The sequence below is a fragment of the Impatiens glandulifera genome, chromosome 6 (assembly GCF_907164915.1).
Source record: "Impatiens glandulifera chromosome 6, dImpGla2.1, whole genome shotgun sequence".
Classification (NCBI taxonomy): Eukaryota; Viridiplantae; Streptophyta; class Magnoliopsida; order Ericales; family Balsaminaceae; genus Impatiens; species Impatiens glandulifera.
The window spans coordinates 32,579,041-32,599,708 of NC_061867.1; the positions used below are offsets into that span (position 1 = coordinate 32,579,041).

At 28.9% G+C, this 20,668-nt stretch overlaps 1 protein-coding gene and 1 long non-coding RNA gene across 10 annotated transcripts; one reads left to right on the forward strand and one right to left on the reverse strand.

Annotated features, from left to right (window-relative positions):
• The first annotated feature begins 2,248 nt into the window (after positions 1–2,248).
• Positions 2,249–3,220, forward strand: LOC124943518. The gene has a single exon (XM_047484016.1). It carries the CDS (start codon positions 2,249–2,251, stop codon positions 3,218–3,220), a length of 972 nt encoding a protein of 323 aa, XP_047339972.1.
• A 6,503-nt stretch (positions 3,221–9,723) lies between these two features.
• Positions 9,724–13,443, reverse strand: LOC124942661. Of its 9 annotated transcripts, none has more exons than XR_007099715.1 (8): positions 12,521–13,443; positions 11,568–11,661; positions 11,109–11,447; positions 10,926–10,989; positions 10,332–10,405; positions 10,127–10,196; positions 9,979–10,049; positions 9,724–9,907 (listed from the first exon to the last, which is right to left on the reverse strand). It is a non-coding gene; the product is annotated as an uncharacterized LOC124942661 (long non-coding RNA). The 9 variants fall into 9 exon arrangements; XR_007099720.1 differs by lacking the exon at positions 10,926–10,989 and having other exon boundaries at positions 11,109–11,178; positions 11,274–11,296; positions 11,390–11,661; XR_007099717.1 differs by having other exon boundaries at positions 11,109–11,178; positions 11,274–11,661.
• Between the last annotated feature and the right edge of the window lie 7,225 nt (positions 13,444–20,668).

Consider the following 20,668-nt stretch of genomic DNA (forward strand, 5'->3'; position numbering starts at 1 on the left):
ATCTAATCGATTTTTGGATGTTAATACGAACTATTTATTGTCTTCTGTTAAGGATGCCTTTATGGGTTTGGAAATTCAGGTTTGATTTGAAGTTTTGGATTTACAGAAAATTGATTAATCTTGTTCCATTTGTGAATGGTAGAAATCAGTAAACACTCTTAGTTATCATTACTAAGAGAGTAAGACAGAGAGATGAAAGATTCAGATAGAAGAAATGAATTGAATTGAAAGGAAGAAGAATATCTGAAATTGTTTATCATCAAACCCTACCCCTGTACTTCTATGGCTTGTTTCTTATATATTGAACCTTGGCTTATTTATTAACAATGATGATAAATTTTGAACTTGATAGAGTATAAAGCTGGGTATATATAGGGTTTTGGTATAAATAGTCTTTACTCAATCATATTTGTCTTTAGTTAGTTCAATTACACTTAACAATTGTTATATGTTATTATTTGTTAGTACTGGTAGACTTGATTTCATTAGGGTCTTTGTAAGAAACAAAGTTTGTTCAATTTGAATACTTATTTGAAGATGTTATTTAGTTGGTGTCTATTTACTAGTATGTGTTGTACCCTTGACTAAATTCTCAATTTACCTATCATCATCCTATGGTTAGCACAATAATTATAACTTTAATATAATATAGAGAGGGTTTAGGATTAGGATTTGTTGTCTTTGTAGCTTCTACTTTCTTATTTAAAGTTGTTTTTGATAGACAAAATGATTATGTACAAAAGATATATTTTCTTAATTAACATAGTATATTATTGTATTATCTTTCAAATTAAAATTTGGAGGCTTTTAAAATCCAAATTTAGAATAACTAAAAATGAACTTTATTTGATAGTAATTCTGTTATTTTTGTTGTGTTTAATTTCAAAACAGTAATTACATTCTTTATATATAGTTGTTAATAATTTTGATATGAATTCTTAATCGCTGGTACATTTACAGTTGCATTCAAACCATTGATGTTATCATTAACTTTTTTTATTTATAATTTAGGTTCAATTATACTAATTAATAATATATACTTAATAGTAACCCTTCCTATACAAATATCATTTATTTATAGTAAAAATTTTAAATTGTTAAAGTTCTTATTTTAAATTTATTTATAGAAATTTGATACTGTAATTTTATTATTGGAAATATAATTTATTGATATAATCCAGACTAATGAATTGAATTTAGTTGTTGAAATTCTAGACTAATAGTTATTAATTTGTAACAAACCTACTAAATTCATTTATTTCTCTATTATAGCTAATGTTGAGTTGTGATTAATACAATTAGTTGTGTTATCTAAAAAACTTATCTCAATGTTTTTGTTTTGCATATCCACAAGCTGCAATTGACTGTTGGAGCTAAACTCTCAAGTTTCAAAATCTAATTGATATTATATTTTACTCAAAGGAATCATTGGAATTGATATTACCCTGCACACATCCAGTTTGTATTTTTTTAACTCTTATTATCTATAACTTTTGGTCATCTTCTCCTTCTCTTTAACATATTGGCTAGTTATTTTTTTTATGTGACTTGACTTATTAAATAATCATTAAATTTGATTCATTATTAACTAAGGATTCTTGATTAATGTCAACTAAGACTGTCATTAATAATTGAAAATAACCAAGATAAAACAATTACATAATTCGAGACTGATTTGACTAATAATGAATTAAAAGACCTAATTCTGGACTAATTTGATTAATAATGAATTAAGAGATTTAATTAATTGCAATAGACTAATATTGATGTGTAATTTCTCTTATTTGACTTAGTAATTAATAATTTTGTTATGTAATGTTGTTTTGTGATCTCATTTCCATCCTCTACAAATATATCTTGAAGGGTCCTCCCTCATTAAAATTATATTTATTTTTGAATATATTAATTTATCTTTATTTTTAATGGCTATTAACTTAGTCATTTCGTTATTTTTTAATAGAGATTAGCTCACACGTCAATTAGGAATGGTATGACTTATTATTGAATAAAGAGTTTTTTTTTGTATTTGATAATCTTTACTTTATAATTTCAAATTAAGTGTCTTTAAAATTCTTTTTTTTGTTAATAAAATTAACCAACATGTTTATTCTCTCTAGTTGTATATTCTCTTAAATAAATTAATGATACATTTGTTTAGGGATTTTTTACCAACTCCTTTGATTCATATACTAGAAAAGTTGAGTAAATATATATTTTTTTAATCTCACTCATTTGTTTTTCTTAAAGAATGGCACCCGATAAGAAATGGATGGATCTTATCAATGATCGAATTGGTAATGAATATGGAAAAGGGGTTGAAAAGTTTTTGGACTATGCTTTTGAGAGATTAGGTCCTACAAATGAAATTCGATGCCCATGTGTTAAATGTGTTAATGTAGATTCTGGGTCGAGAGAATTAGTTCAGATGCACTTGATTGTTTATGGAATACTTCAAAATTATAGACTTTGGTATCATGATGGAGAGAGGGAAGGTGAGCCTTTAGAGAATGAAGAAGGTGATAATGACTTTATGGAAGATATTTTAAGAGATCTGCATCCTCAATATGGTCAATCATCTTCAAATGCACAAAATCTCAGTTCACCATATCATGTTGAGGAAGCAAATGAGGAAGCTAAAAAGTTTTATAGGCTACTTGATGATTCTAGACAACATTTGTACCAAGGATCAGGGGTGTCAAAATCATCAGCATTACTGAAGTTACTCCACTTGAAGAATATAGGACAATGGACAAATGAATCCTTTACAATGTTGCTAAAATTATTGAAAGAAGAAATATTACCAGAAAATTCTACTTTTTCGGATTCATATTATGAAGCTAAAAAGTTCATTCGAGACATCGGTCTTTCTTATGAAAAGATTGATACATGTAAAAATGATTGCATGTTATTTTGTAAAGATAGCAAATACTTGGACTCGTGTAGAGTATGTGGCCTATCTAGATGGAATGATGAAATAAATACTAGAGAAGCAAGGATTAAAGCTAATGGGAAAAAAAATCCAAATAAAATCTTGCGTTATTTTCCACTAAGTCCAAAGCTGCAAAGGATGTTCATGTGTTCAAAAACAGCTCCTTATATGAGATGGCATTGTGATGCAAGAATTGACGATGAAGTGTTGAGGCATCCTGCTGATTCTATGGCGTGGAAATCATTTGACAAAGAATATACAAATTTCTCCTTAGAGTCTCGCAATGTATGACTTGGTCTTGCAAACGATGGATTTCAACCATTTGCAAATTCAAAAACACCATACAGTATATGGCCTGTGATTCTTATTCCTTATAATTTACCACCATGGATGTGTATGAATCAGTCTAATTTCATATTATCCATGTTAATTCCTGGCCCAGAAAGTCCCGGAGATGCAATTGATATTTATCTTCAACCGTTGATCGATGAATTGAAAGAGTTATGGCATACTGGAGTGGAAACATTTGATGTATCTACTTCTCAAAATTTTACATTACGTGCTTCATTAATGTGGACGATTAATGACTTTCCAGCATATGCAAATTTGTCTGGATGGAGTACAAAAGGAAAGTTAGCATGTCCTTGTTGTAATAAGTATACTTTGTCAATGAGATTGACTAATGGTTTTAAAGAGTGTTACATGTGTCATCGACGTTATCTTCCGATGAGTCATAAATGGCGAACAGATAAGGATTCTTTTGATGGTAAATTTGAAATGAGATTGCCACATAATCCATTGTCGGGGAAAGATATCTTACATCAAGTTCAGGACCTTGAAGGCATAATATTAAGTAAGGACTATTCTATAAAGACACATGTATCACATGAAGAACGTGGAGATAATTGGAATAAGAAAAGTATATTCTTTGAACTACCTTATTGGGAATTATCTTTATTGAGACATAACTTGGATGTAATGCATATTGAGAAAAACATATGTGACAGTATTGTTGGAACAATTATGGACATCAAAGGAAAAAAAGTAAAGATAACGAAAAATCACGTTACGATTTGAAAGCCATGAATATAAGGCATGAATTGCATCCTGTTGTGAAAGTAGATTGTATTGAGTTTCCTCGTGCACCATATACATTATCTTCTGAGAGAAAACGACAACTTTGTTTGTGGATGAAGCAATTGAAAGTACCAGAAGTATTTTCATCAAACATTGCTAATTGTATAAATCTCAATGAGAAGAAGATGACAGGTTTAAAGAGTCATGATTGTCACATTTTATTAGAGTATCTTATACCTCTTGCCACACGTGGATTTCTGCCCGAACCCATATATGAAGTTTTAGTCGAGTTGTCATTATTCTTTTCTACTTTGTGTTCAAAATCGTTAAAGATGGATGACTTGAAACAGCTTGACGAGAAAATTCCTTTCATACTATGCAAGTTGGAGAAGATATTTCCACCCTCATTTTTTGACATCATGATTCATTTGCCTATCCATTTAGCAAAAGAAGCAATGCTTGGGGGACCCGTTCAATATCGATGGATGTATCCTATAGAACAAAAATTGTGTACATTGAAATCCTACATTCGAAACAAAGTTCATCCAGAGGCTTCAATTGTTGAGGGTTATATTGCAAATGAGTGTATCACTTTATGCTCAAGATATTTTGACATAGTTGATAGAGGATGTGCTGAAATAAACAACGTATTATCTATATTTTTATCCATTGGAGAACTATCAACAGGGGTGACATATAATCTGAATACAGTTGAACAAGAACAAACTCATATTTACATCTTGAAGAATTGTGAAGAAGTTCAACCATATTACAAGTATGATTCAAATTTATATATATGTTTTTTATTTGTATTATAATTAGTATTAACAATTCTTAACATTTTCTATGTAGTGAATTCTTGGAAATTCGTGCTTGTGGATCTTTGGTTTTGATGGAAGAAAATTGGGATAAAGAATTTATTAAGTGGTTTAAAACTAGGGTAAGTAACATATTTGATATATACATATTTTTTTATATGATAAATGATAGGACTAAATTAACCTATTTCCTTAATTAGGTCAATATGTTATATAACTATGATCAAAGTAGGAAAATGGAAGACCAACTCTCATTAGCTCGCGGACCTACTCAATATGCAAAGACATTTATTTCCTATAAAATAAATGGATTCAAATTCCACACCAAAGACCATGATAAGAGTTTAAGATCACAAAATAACGGTATTTTGGTGATTGGAAATTATGGGTCAGAAAATATTGATTATTATGGGGAATTATTGCAAATTGTTGAAGTGCAATTTATTGGTCAAAGGCGAATTGTGTTATTTAAATGTAAGTGGTTTGATGTCTATTCTAAAGAAAAAGGAGTCAAAATAGATAAATATGGGTTTGTTAGTGTGAACTGTCAAAGGTTTTTAAAATCTGAAGAGCCTTTTGTGTTGGCTACTCAAGCATCACAAGTATTCTATGTCAAGGATAATACTTCCAAAGGTTGGCATATTGCGATGAAAATATATCTGCGATTTACTTACATGTTGAAGGTGAGAGATTCAAATTCTATGGATACTAATGATATTCACGAAGCTTATCAGAATCCAACGTAAAATTCTGACTTATTAAAGATAAATAAGTTATAATTTACTTTTGAAATTGTTAATTTAACTAATATTATATATTACTCTTTAAATTATTCATTCAGTTCTAATTTTGGTAGATGTTTCAATTGTATTTGTACTTAAACTGTTTAATTATATTATTTTGTTGAAGTAATAAATAATTTTAACTTGTAATGTGATTATATAAATGTAGGTAATTTGGATAATGGACCCTCCTAACCGGACAATTGTTAAGAGAAAACTATTTGTAGCACCAACTTCTCTTGGTAGAGGATATGAGAAACTTTTGAGGACCTCAACATCAGATGGACATAGCTCTACTCAAAGATGCAACCCTATTGATATTACATTGCATCCAACTTGTGCAAATCTGGTTACGGAAGATATTACATTGCAACCAACTTGTGCAAATCTGATTACTGGAGACAGTTCATCCATAGGAAAAAGTTCTAGGCTACGAGGCAAGAATAAATGCAACTCACTGGGTAAATTGAAGACTGGAGAAAAGTTGCATGTTACTTTTTTTATGGGTCGTGCAGTATCTTCTAATCATAAAAGTTTTATTAGAAATCTCGGTTTAATCATACGAGATAGAAATATATGCCAAATTAGAGTGATTGCTTGGAAAGACATTGATACAAATTCATTAAACCACATGTGGGAGGCGGTTAATATAATAATAGTTTTCTAACTGTGTATAACATAATATTTATTTTGTTAACTAACTGTTCAAATTTGTGTAGGAAAATTTTGATAATGATCAAATTGAACTATATCGTGAATCAACTCTTGATCATATGCGGTCCTTATGGAAGAATTGGAGAGGTAAGATATACAACAAATACGTGAAAAACTACACTACGCGTCAAAAAGCTTTACTGAATATTCTTAAAGATTTTGACAAGAGTGACTGGGAATGGTTGATCACAAATCAATATATGAGTGACAGATTCAAGGTATTTAATCGTATTATGTCAATATTAATGTTATTTTTTAATTTTAATAAGTAATATTATTAACTTAATGCAGAAAACAAGTGAAAACAACTCGCGAAATAGATCAAATGCAACGATGCCTCATCGTACAGGAAGTAAACCTTTTAGGCAAATTGCTTATGAAATGGTAAGATGGATCACAAGTGCAATTTTTTCCTTTATAATTGATTTTCATCTTATACATATCATTATTATGTACAGGGTGGAAAAGATGGCAATCCACCTAATATTAGATCATTATTTTTTGAAACTCGGAAAAAAGGAAAAGATATTGTTGATCTTGACGCATTGAAAAAATATGTAAGTCTATATATGATGCTTTAAATATTTCTAGTCACAATGCATGTAGAAGACCAAATTATTGAGTGTTTATTTTATCTTAGGCAAGCTTTTTATGCATAATTCTGTGATTTCAAAAATTTATGTCAAATTAAAGATAATTCGTAAGTAACATTGTATCTTCTTGGTTTAGGATGAGATTTGTGAAGTGACTCATCAAGAACCTCATCTATCTTCTTTCCAAGTTGTGGAGAAATGTTTTGGAACTCAAAAGCATAATCATGTATTTGGTTATGGAGGTGGAGTAAAGCCGAAAGATCTAAGAGGACCTCTTCTAACCAAAAAACAGATGAATCTTAATAATGATTTGCTGCAATCAAAAGTTGAGATCTTGGAAGCTGAAGTTAACACTATAAAGGAGTTGCTAAAGAACAACAACATTCAAGTTAATCTGCAGTTTAATGCGTCATCTTCTAAGAACGTGCAAATGAAGTCAAGGTTAATTTTATAACTCAATGTATTAAATAGTAATCATATTTTCTAATTTTAATGTCAATAATAAAGGGGTTGGTTCACCGAGAACTATATTGATGAAGGATCTCGTTCAACGACAAGAAGTAACTAAAAGATTTTGAGGTATGAATTATTAGTTACTCGATTGTGGCTTTATTTTTTATATTTAATGTTTATGTTTTTTTTCTCTAAGTCTAGATAATTTCATTTTTCAATCTTCTACTAGTTTGATGTTACCTCTTATAGACCATAGATAATTATCTAACTTACTACCAACAACTTTTAAATCATGTTTATTACTAGTTATAGGCACTTCTCATTTTTATTTTAGTTATTTTGTGTAATTGCAAGTTTCAAACATGGATTTCTGAAATTCAATGAGTTATTGATTGGTGGCTGGTTTATTAAGAAACTGGATAATGAAGGTTCATATTTACAAATTTGTGTTATTGTCTTATAGTTATGGACAATGAAATGATACAGCTGTCATCATCAAGAGGAAAGAGCTATTGTAGAAGGTAATGTATCATTCATTTGTTTCTAACTTCATATTTCTATCATTTTCTTGAGCTGGTTTCCAAAACTTTTTAACTGATTTCAGACAAATTTTATCTTTGTCTCTTAAGGTTAATATAGTGATAGTCTTCAGTTGTATGGCTTGTTGTATGACATGTTAATGTTGAGATTCCAGTTTTTAGTAGTATCTCATGGTTAATATTATAGTTGCAATTTAATTAAAAAAACAATTTAATCTTATTGTCGCAATCACATGAACGAGTTAGAGTACTTAAGAAACTTGCAAATTGTTCAATTAGAACTTGAGACATGCACATGTCCTTCATTGTTTGTTTATTTGTGACATGTTGATCATTTGCAAGAACAACACCAACATTCATGCATTTAGAGAGACATAAAATAATATACAGTGAATATCAATTACTTGACTTCCTTAACTAGATTGAGCCTTAAATATAATTCATTCAAGTTAAAGACATTGATGAAAAGCTGGTCCATTTTGATTTGCACATTAAATTGATAAATGGGTATTAACTAATTTACATTATGAATTATTTTCTTTGACAGTGACTACTTGGATGGTTTTAATAAAATGATATTTTGATAAACGGATGAGAGTTTTATGTTCTATGAGTTCAAATTTATATTTGATATATTTTGTATGCATTTTTAAGATTGATAAATAATATTTGTATTTGATAAAAATGTTATATTTATTTGTTTTGATATTATAAATGATATATTTTAGTATTAATTTTTTTATTCTTATTCAGGTTCATAATAAATTTGTTAAAAAAGAGTATTAATATATATATATATATATATATATGGATGATTCTACCCTTTTAGCCACAGTAATTTATGCCCTTAGCCATTTTTTAGCGACAGTAATTTATTCCCTTAGCAACTTTTTAGCCACAGTAATTTATACCTGTGGCCAATCCTTTAGCCACGGTACTAATTCCTGTAGCCATATTTTAGCTACAGAATTAATAGCGACACTTAGCCACAGGTGCATTTCCTGTGGCTATTGACTTTTAGCGACAGTAATCAACCCAATAGCAACAGTAAATACAGTCGCAATTGCACTTTATTATACTAGTGAGAGAGTATAAAATATGTATAACTTATATAAGTTTTATTATTTTGTGTTTGGTTAATGGTATAAGAAAGAAGTACAAAGTTTAAAAAACTATTTTACCCTTATATTTATATAAATTGTTTTTTATTTTATAAGTATTTTGTATTATTAATTATATTAAAATTAATACAAAAATAATATATAATTATCATATGAATGCATTTTTAATATAAATAATACGGTTTATATTATTTTATATGCAATTAATTTTAAATATCATTTAATAATGTAATAAAATTTTATTTTATAAATTAATTGTATATATGACTATTATTTTTTATTTAACATTATTAGTGTTTAAAAATAATTATTATATTTTATTAGATATAAAATTGTCTCATTTAATGTTTTTTTAATATAATTTTTATTTACAAAGATAAAAAATATATATAAATTTAACAATCATATAAAAAATAAGTAAGTAAAAAAGATTGCAACAACGACAGTAAATACTGTCGCTAAAAGTCGGTTTACCGTCGCTGTAAATTAATGGCCACGGTAGAGAGGCCCGTCGCCAACTGTCGTTGTTGGTCCCGTAGCTAAAGCATGGCCACGGTAATAAATACCGTCACTAAAGTGTTGACTACAGTACTAAGCTACCGTCGCTAAAGGGTGGCTAAATCATTTAATCATGGTTGTTAAATTTAGTTGTATAATTTTATATTTTATTTTATATAATCTAAATAAAAATTTCAGAGGAGCTCAAAATAAATATTTTTAATACAAAAATATATCCTCATATTATTATATATTACATTTCTTTCTGTAACATATACAAAATATGACTAGTGAACTAGTTAAACCTTAATTCTCTTGAAAAAAAAAATCTTATCTTCTTCTAGGTCTTTATTGAAGTTGAATTTATGCAATTCCTCAACATCCTACAACATATTTAACAAATAAGTAACAATACAATTGAATAAAATACAGAAAGAATATAATATTAACTCACAATATTTTCAGATTCATTGTGATTTACAACACTTGGAATAATATGCGAGGTTGAGTGAAATTCAAATTCCCCTGAAAAATGGTATTATTTTAAAGTTAATAAAACCTTAATCATAAAAATTTCTTTGCAAATGAAATTAATTCCTTACCGTTTTCAAGATTTGTCAAATTACTGGAAGTAGAAAGAATTAGACACTCATTCAGGTTCTTTGGAGATCTCTGTCAAGTTATAAATGCAACAAATTAACTAAACATATACAACTAAAATTTTCAAAGGAAGTTACATAATTCTATTAACATCTCATAAAGGTGTATGTTTGACAAGATATCAGAAATTAAAATAATGTTACTCACATATTGATTAACCTTTGAAGAGATTATAATGAGTCATGAATACTCCTACAATTTGTTGGTTTTGGTTTAAATACCTGTTTACAAAGACAAAAAATCAAACCCATATCAATAATACTCAAGAAAAAACAAGGAGTTGATATAAATTGCAATAAAGAAAAGAAATTTGGAACCTGATATAAAATTATCTAAAGGTTTTCATCAAATACCTTGTGTACAAACTTAAATATATCATAAAAAATGATAGTTTGATACCTAGAAAAAACAAATTAGTTCTTCGTGGTAGAATCCAGAAAAAATTGATGTGCGATTCAAGCTGATTAGTTTTTGATTTTTGGTAGAATCCACGAATTAGATGATGTACATCAAGCTAAATGAAATGATGAACAATTTATTTTAACATCTCTTTCTTTCAGCATTAGAAAGATAAAATACACAAAATCATATGCAACTCTCTAAAGATGATCATAGTCTGTAAATTGCATTCTCAAAAGCTCAGGGTACAAAGAGGCTAACAAATGCCAATAATATAATATTTGAAGAGATCGTAAATAGATACACATAAACTGCTTTTCCAAGAAAATGTAGAAATCTTACTATCGCTTGTAAACTTGTTTTTTCTTCAGGTGATAAACATTGTATGTTCTTTCTAAATGCCTTCCTATGGAAAATGTTCACAGTAAGGTTTTCTTAATATATAAAACCTGTTTTATCACTGTAACATATGTAGGAAATTAAAAAGAATTATTGTCCTGCATACAACACAACAATTCATGATACCTTCTCATCACTGTGGGACTTATTCTGGATCACCATGACACCACTATCAAATTTCTGAAGCATAACAAGACTACAAATCAAATAGAAAATACAAAAATGTATATCAAATTTAAGAATTTAAAGGACTAAGGAACAATAAAAGTACTATTGAAATCTAGAATTTACCTGAAGTAATTATGACTTTTACACTGTAATATGAAACTCATGGTTAGAACTAGGCTAAATTTTATTAGAGATATTCACAAGAACATGGATAGCTTTCAAGGTAAATAAATCTTTACATGTCGAACTTCTCCTAAATTGAACATGCTTGTAGTAGGTCATCTAGTGAGATCAACTCTGAATAGAAGAGAGCCAATTCTGATATTCACTTTCTTATATTGTTTCGATCACAAATAATGGAAATTGAATGCAGGAAAATAATGAATAAATTACTCAGACAAACATCAAAGCACATACCAGTACCACATGCTCGATTGAAGAGACAATATATATCTGTCAGATTAATCATTCCACCAGCTTTTTCCAAAAGATATTTGACAAAGTCTGCCAACTAAGCAACAGAAGAAGATGATTATCAAAAAGACAAAAGCATTCTAATAGAAAATAATAGGATTGACAGAATCCACATAAAGGTGAATAAATATTGGAAACCCAAAACCTACAGAGAAATTTAAATACCTGATTTAGTACATATAATATGACAGGAGCTAGTTAATTCAATATCCAAACCACCATTTAAGAAGCACTCTAAGTACAATTCTATCAGTAATAATTCAAAGGTTACTCGCAAGCTCTATACTACACTCTCACTCTTAAAAACTACTTCCAAGTTACAAAATTTGTTATAGGGTTGATATTTACTTTTGGCTAGATACCTAGCACCAAGGAGCCCTGCTTATTTCCTTGTTGAATTTAATCAGCATTGTTATTAATACTTCTAATCTTATTGCTAAAATCTCATATATTTGAAATGGAAGATGGTATGTGAGATCTCTCTTTAATGTTGTACTCGATAGAAATAACTCGTTCTCTTCTACTAAGGTTTGGGATCTCATAAAGTATAGAGGTTGAGGTTAGTATATGGAAAGTTGTTTTGTTGTCAAATATGGTTCATATACATAAGTTCATTACATTGTTCGCTTTTCATGAAAGGATAATGATAAAAGATAAGTTCATAATATTTATGAGAGTTGCATATCTATTTTGTGAATTCTACAGAGAATGATGGTGTAAAATCTCATTCTTTTAGCATTAGAAAGTTGAAATAATGTACAATTTCAGAGTAATGCCGAAGTTGAATTATCGATGTTAAGGGAGAAAGAAGTGCACTGATATAGAATAAAAATTAATACAGAAAAAAAAATTGTTTTACATGTCTGTAAGATTTCATTAGGACAAGGTGGATTTACCTGCATAAGGTGATAGCAAGGACCTGCATGAATTCCAGTAATATGGGTTCTTCATAGTTTGCATTTCTTTAGCAAAATAGGTGAATGAATGGATGTTAGATCTTATTTTCATACATAATTAGGGAGTTCAAGGTACGAAACCTAGAGTAATATGAGATAAATACTTAGGACAAAATGAATATTTATTTATCTAAATAAACTTTTATAACCTGCACAAATGGAAAAGAACATACAAAACAGAAAATGAACCAGTCAATATGAAATCAAATAGAAAACTAAAACAGAGGTAATACTATGAAGAAGAAAACTTATAGATATAAGCATAACCAGCTGAAGACAAAGAAGATGTTCTTGTGAGCATTTTGTCGAACACCTTGTAGACTAATACTTGAAGAGGTGAGGAATCAACATTAGAAGCAAAGAAAAAGAAGTTAACGAATATGACCAAAGAGATCAAACAAAATACATAAATAAAATACATATAATGTGTCTCCTCGTCCAAATTTATAGACAATTGCTCCCTTGAAACACCTAGCCAAACATAACCTCATTAAAGAAACAAAGCATTACCGACATCGTCTTCCATTGGGATTGGGCATCCCTGAATAAGTTAAATTGACTTTCCATCTGAATTTGGAACAAATTGAGCTTGAATCGCACATTAATTTGTCAACACCTTTTAGATAGATTCCTGCTTCCTTTTGTGAAACATTAGGAGTAAATAAGACGATCTTTATCAATGCCCGTACGAGGTCGCTCACCTAGATTTGTCATTTTTCTTCTCCGCTGTGCAGGTTCGTCAATGGGAGATGAAGAGGTTGGGAGATAGAGGATGGTTCGTCAATGGGAGATGAAGAGGTTGGGAGAGAGAGAGGATGGTTAGTCAATGGACTGTTGGAATACTCTCTCTATAATTCTCACAGTTTTTTAGAAAGATTTTATGTTTATTTGATTTAAGTTTAAACTTTAATGATTTAAAAAAATGGAAAGGGATAAGATGGCCGTTATTAATAATAGGTAATTGTTTATTCTTTATATGGGCTAACAGCAACAGCGACGGTAACAATATATTGTTGTTAATTACGTCGCTATTGACTATTTTTTATTAGTGTATAAGTATTTAAGTATTTATTATTATTATTTAAATTGTAAAATTAAACCTATTTAAATATATATATATATATATATATATATTTAGTTATAATTTATTATTATTATATTTTAAAATATAATAAAGAAATTATAATTTTATAAAATGAGAGGGTTAAAAAGGAATAAAATTTTATAAAAACTTATATAACTTTTGTAACAGGTTAGAATAGGTACAACCTTATACCTATTTAATGTATAAATAATCTATATATATATAATGATGCTTAATTTTTAAAGTGTCCGGATTGCCGGGTCGAGAGCTGTGGTTAATTTGGATACTTGGGTCGGATTGTGGGTTGACCCGTTTTTAAATTTAAAACGGTTAAAAATAAAATTAAAAATGCTAGAGATATGTTTCGAACTTGCAACCTAACAAAACAAGTACAACTCTTTAACCAACTAGGCTACAAAGATTTTATATTTTAAATTCAACACCAAATTTGATAAACGCGGGACGTTTTAATATTAATATAAGTTCAACTTTTTAACTAACTAATCTATATATATATAATGATGCTTAATTTTTAAAGTGTCCGGATTGCCGGGTCGAGAGCTGTGGTTAATTTGGATACTTGGGTCGGATTGTGGGTTGACCCGTTTTTAAATTTAAAACGGTTAAAAATAAAATTAAAAATGCTAGAGATATGTTTCGAACTTGCAACCTAACAAAACAAGTACAACTCTTTAACCAACTAGGCTACAAAGACTTTATATTTTAAATTCAACACCAAATTTGATAAACGCGGGACGTTTTAATATTAATATAAGTTCAACTTTTTAACTAACTAATATATAATGTAATATATAATGATGTTGAGTAAATGGATATTTGGGTCGGATTGTGGGTTGACTCACCCATAAACTTAAAACGGTTAAAAATAAAATAAAAAATGTTATTCGTAATTTTTTTTCACGATTTTTATATTATTACTCGTGCAAATGCACGGGCTAATTGCTAGTACTTAAATATTACCGTAGATATAAAAATTATCTAACCAAACACTCAATTTAATTTAATGTATATATAATTATACAATATTTACGGTACTATCCTATATACCAAACATAGCCTTATGTTACAATTTCTTTTTTCACCTTTTGTTTATTTTTCTACACAAAATTACATACAAGAGGTATAGAGGAACATGGAAGAAGATTACCTGAAGGTTTTTACTACAAATGATAAAGGATACAAGCACCTACTAATGCAAAGTGAAATGATAGGATGTTGTATGGTTCTTTATTTAAAGAATATATTGAGATTATATCATTTAGTTATTTACCTACATTTTATAAATACTAATAATTGTATTATGTAGCCGTTACATATTCCATATATAAATTCCATATATAAATTATTATTATTATTGTGTATTGTATTTAATTTTGGTAACATGATTTATTCACAAAATAAGTTTAGAATTTTTTTAATTTATTAGGATAACATTATTAATAATCATAATAAGGATCTAGCATTAATCCCATACAAATGGATAAACTTATAAACAAAATATTATTTAGGGTTTAGGGACTCACACTTTTTTATATATATCTTTATCCTCTCGACTGACAAACTACCAACCACACAACCTTCCTCTCATGACTTCACAATTTCTAATACTCGTTAAACCAACAATAAATTATACTGCACACTTTCATGTCTCTTATAATCCATTGTTTAAAAGTTGTGACACCTTATATTATACTAAAAATTGTAATCTTTAACATCAATCGTTCAAATATTTACAATACTCACTTTAAAATTTACAGTTTTTGAGATTCGAACCCTAATTTTAAATATAAAATATGAACACCTTAACTGTTAAATCACTTGAGTTTGCTAAAATCATTTTATAATTTTGTGAATGTATATGTATTTTGTATTTAATATTTATTAGTGATTAGTTAATTAGTCGACATATTATAACTCACACTTTTTCATATGTTTGTTTATCATATTTCCACACGCCTCTTATTCATCGGTAAACCAATCACCAATCACAATTTCTAACGTATGTTATTCCTCAGAAAACTATCCTTCAGAAAACCAACCATCAAATCTCAATCGACCTCCATCTCACGACCTCACACTTTCAAATATTTGTTAATCCAACCAATAAATTTTATCTCACACTTTCACATGCCTCTTACCCCTTGTTTAAAAGTTGTTCAACCATATATTATACTTAAGAATTCATTCTTTAACATCAATCTGTCAAATATTTATAATATATACTCACTTTTAAATTCATAATTTTTGGGATTAAGACCCTATTCTTAAACATTAAATGTAAACACCTTAATTGTTAGACCACTTGAGATTGTTGAAATAATTTTATAATTTTGTGAATGTATATATATTTTGTATTTAATATTTATTACCAATTAATTAATTAGTCGACATCTTACGACTCATACTTTTTATATGCCCCTTTATCATATTTTTACAAGCCTCTAATCCTTCGGTAAACCAACCATCAATCTCAATTACATTTTCAAACGTCTATTATTCCTCAAAAAACCAACTATCAATCTCAATCGCAGTATCACACATCTCTTATCTTTTATCAAACAACCCACCAATCTTAATCGACCTCTAATCTTGTGACCTCACGATCATTTGTTACCCACATCTTATCACTTAGAAAACCACATCTCAATCACACTTTCATATGTCTCCTATCCTTATGAAAATAAACCACCAGTCTCAATCGACACTTAATTTCGTGACCTCAAACTTTGGTCAATAAAATATTTGATTCATATTTTTTAACAACTCTTATTTTTTACCGACCTATTATCTCTCGGAAAATCACAACCCAATCACACTTAATTAAATGATTTTACTTATTTTGTTAGGTTACAAGTTCGAAACATACATATATTATTTTAATTTTATTTGTAACCTTCTCAAGTTTATGAACGAATCAACCAACGATCCGACCCAATTATCTATTTATTCTTACATATATATCCAAATCAACCATAGCTCTCATCCCCACAAATTATCTATTATTATTATTATATATATATATATATATTAGTTAGTTAAAAAGTTGAACTTATTTTGTTAGGAATGTAGCACGTTGAATTTAAAATTTAAAGTTTTATTAGCTTAGTTGTTTAAAGGATTGTACTTATTTATTTGATTGCAAATTTGAAACATACATATAACATTTTTAATTTTATTTTTAACCGATTCAAGTTTATGTGTTGGGTATCCATTTGCTCTCACATATATATTCAAATTTACTACAACTCTCGACCTGACAAACAAAATAAATTCAAATTAAGCATTATTATTATTATTATTATTATATATATTAGTTAGTTAAATATTTTAACTTATATTTATAAGAATATTACACGTTTATTAAATTTGGTGTTAGTTTTAAAATTTTAAATCTTATTAGTTTAATTGGTTAAAATGTTGTACTTGTTTTGTTATGTTGGATGTTCGAAATATACATATAACATTTTTAATTTTATTTTTAATCTTTTTAAGTTTATGGGTGGATCAACCAATGATCTAACCCAAGTATATCCATTACTCTCACTATATATATTTAAATTAACCATAACCCTCGACATGACAAACCAAACAAATTCGAATTAAACGTTATTATAGTTTTATAATAATAATAATAATAATGACTTTAAAATGATTTGTCCAATGGGTATTAGTTTGATGTCAAAATTAATTATAAATTATTAGGCTAATATATTATATTTTTTCTAAAGAATAAAATTTACCTATAGAAAACTTATTTTTTTTAAAAAGAAGCCGGAAGAAATGATCTGGCATGAGTCATTGATGACGCATCATCCTATTCCAAACGAGTAAGATCGTTAAGTTGAAAATGCCTTTCAAAAGTAAAATAAAAATGTCTAAATTGAGTTTTTTTTTTTAATTTCTTATAATATAATAATTTTGTTTTTTTAGTAAGGTAATAATCTAGTATAACTTCAAAATAATAATATTCCATTGAATTTAAGATGTTCTATCTAACCTAACAACTATATCATTACTTAAGCTAGTTATATATTTTTTTTTACAAAAAACTGTTTCAAATTCAATCAAATAAACACTTATAATCTTTGAAAAAATTGCTATTAGTGGAGGATGCCACCAACATAGGCTAATTATATTCTTGGATATAAATAAAAATATATTTGCTTCAAACTTTTATAAAGAAAAAAAAATATTTAATATAAAAAGAAAATTTGTGACCAATAATTTTTTTTATAAAGAAAAATATATATATTTAATATAAAAATAATTGTGACTCATAATTTCTTTTTGACATACATTCATAGTCGGTACACTTAGTTAGGGATGACAACGAGTATACTATCCGACGAAGTATTAATCCCCGAACTCGATTTGTATTTTATTATTCGATCCTGAACTCGACGGATATCTCTATTTATATCCTTATCTCTGACTCATCGTGTACCCATCCCTGACGTGTATCCCATTACCGAAGAAAATATGAATTTATGTTTATTTTTTAAATATTAAAATCACAAAATGAAATTAGAATATTAATTAATTGGATCCTTATATTATAGAATTTAAAAAAAAAAGTTTAACACAATTTAGAGAGAAGTTGAATAAAGTATAATGGATGTTAAACTTGAAAATAAGAAGTGAAAAAGTGAGGAGAGATAACGTAATTTTTTATTAAAATATGAAAGAATAAGAGTCACGGGAAAGAGAATATATATATATATATATATATATATAATGATCCTTAATTTTTAAAATATCCGGATTGTCGGGTCAAGAGCTGTGGTTAATTTGGAAATATATATGTGAGACTAAATGGATACTTGGCTCGAATTGTGGGTTGACCCGCCCATAAACTTAAAATGGTTAAAAATAAAATTAAAAATGTTATAGGTATGATTCAAACTTGCAACCTAAAAAAATAGGTACAACCCTTTAACCAACTAGGTTAATAATAATACTTTATATTTTAAATTCAACACAAAATTTTATGAACGCCTGACATTTTAACAATATAAGTTCAACTTTGTAATTAACTAATATATATATATATATATATATAATTATGCTTAATTTTTAAAGTCTCCGGATTGTCGGGTTGAGAGTTGTGGGTAATTTTGATATATGTGAGAGTAAATGGATACTTGGATCGGATTATAGTTTGACCCGTCCATAAACATTTTTATCGTAATATTTTTTTCACGATTTTTTATATTATTTAGTTGATATAATGTTGGCGTGGAGCTGGACATGGGTAAATAAATAATATATTTATTGTAAATTTATAATGATATTTGAAAAGTCATTTTAAACTTTAACAAATATATAAATATAAATATATATATATATATTTCGGGTATCGGGTTTAAGTTTCACTCCCTCCTCATTCCCGGTTCCGAACTCAACCAGGCATTCATTTTCACTCCTCATTCCCGACCCCGACCAAGATTTTAAATACCGAACTCGAATCCGACCATCAGATACCCACGAATATCGGATATACGGGTACTCATTGTCATCCCTACACTTAGTTAGTATTAGGCTACAAATATAAATATTTTTATTTTCAAAAGAGTTCGACCACAATTTTAAATACCCGAACCCAACCATCAGATACCCACATGTATCGAATATACATGTACTTATTCTTATCCCTACACTTAGTCACTATTAGGCTACAAATATAAATATTTTTTATTTTTAAAAGGGTGTAATATATTCAGATTTAATAGATAATTAAAGTTACTGCAAATTACATGTATATTAAAATTAAAAAATAAAAATCATTTAAGTATATCGAAAAAATATTACATGAAATGTACTGTAAATATTATAATAAAGAAAAGAAAATTATACATCTGAGCGGTTTTTGTGCCAGTCTGGACATTCACTCCGGACCCTTTGTAACCCTCCATCCAAAGCATGTGCTCACTAAAGAGAGAGTACAAGAGCTGGTCGACCGGTGGGAAGCAGCTAAGGAAAAAAGGAATCAAGCGGCCGAATCATCTAATGTTTAGACTGTCTTTCCTTCTGTCTCATTTCTTTTCTTTTCCAAAACCGGTAATTTTGCTGTACTACCGGTTTGGTACCTCGAATTAATGAAAATCATCTCCTTTGGGAAGAAAGAAAGACTTGCCCCTCACTACCAAGTCTTGCACGATTTGGTTCAAAGGTCTATCATGGGCCGAATGCCAAACCAGAACTACAACTGGGAGGCTTTCGACATCATGATAGCCATCATTCGCAACTCGTCAATCAACTGGGCAACCTACCTTTTCAACAACCTGAAGCTGCTCATAACCGCTTCAAGGGGAAGGACCAGCTTTGCTCCTCAAATCACTCGATTTCTGATGGCTCAGCGCCGCTACCTTGAACCCGGTGTTCCTGTCGGACCGTCCAACACCATCACCATATCCATGCTGGACAGATGGATATCGAGGATTGAGGAACGGACACCCGACAACACCGTGAACAAGTGGTTCGACAGAATGGTGGAAGGGGATTGGTTTAAGGAAAACTGAGTTATTTGTCTTTCTTTCCGGTTTTTGGTCATTTTGCTGTACGACCAAAACCGCCTGATGTTAACTCTCTCTCATTTATAAAAATATCTAATTTTAAAGTTTCTGGTTTTCTTTCCATATCTTCCTTTCCGGCCTTTAAAGTCCAATAAACATAAAACTTCATGTTAAACGAAACTTCCGGTTAACAACGCTTCAAGAAAAACCGGAATCTCAAGCAAAACGAAAAATTTGAAAAATCTACCGCCCACGGTTTTACCTCACAAAAACTTACCGCCCATTGGTTTTCCGCATTTACCGCCGAAAGTTACTACAGTAACTTTTGGAGGGAAAATTGGCGCCCAAAACACTATCAAGTGACGGTTCGTCTTCCAACCTTTCGGAACCGCCTTCTATATAAGTTCAAATCAGCCCATTCGTCACAAACGCTTTCTCTCTCTAAAACTTTCAGATCTTCAAAGGAATTCT

Bases quoted from the DNA above. Each gene is read 5' to 3' on its own strand.
- LOC124943518 (XM_047484016.1), top strand. From the start codon at position 2,249: ATGGCACCCGATAAGAAATGGATGGATCTTATCAATGATCGAATTGGT.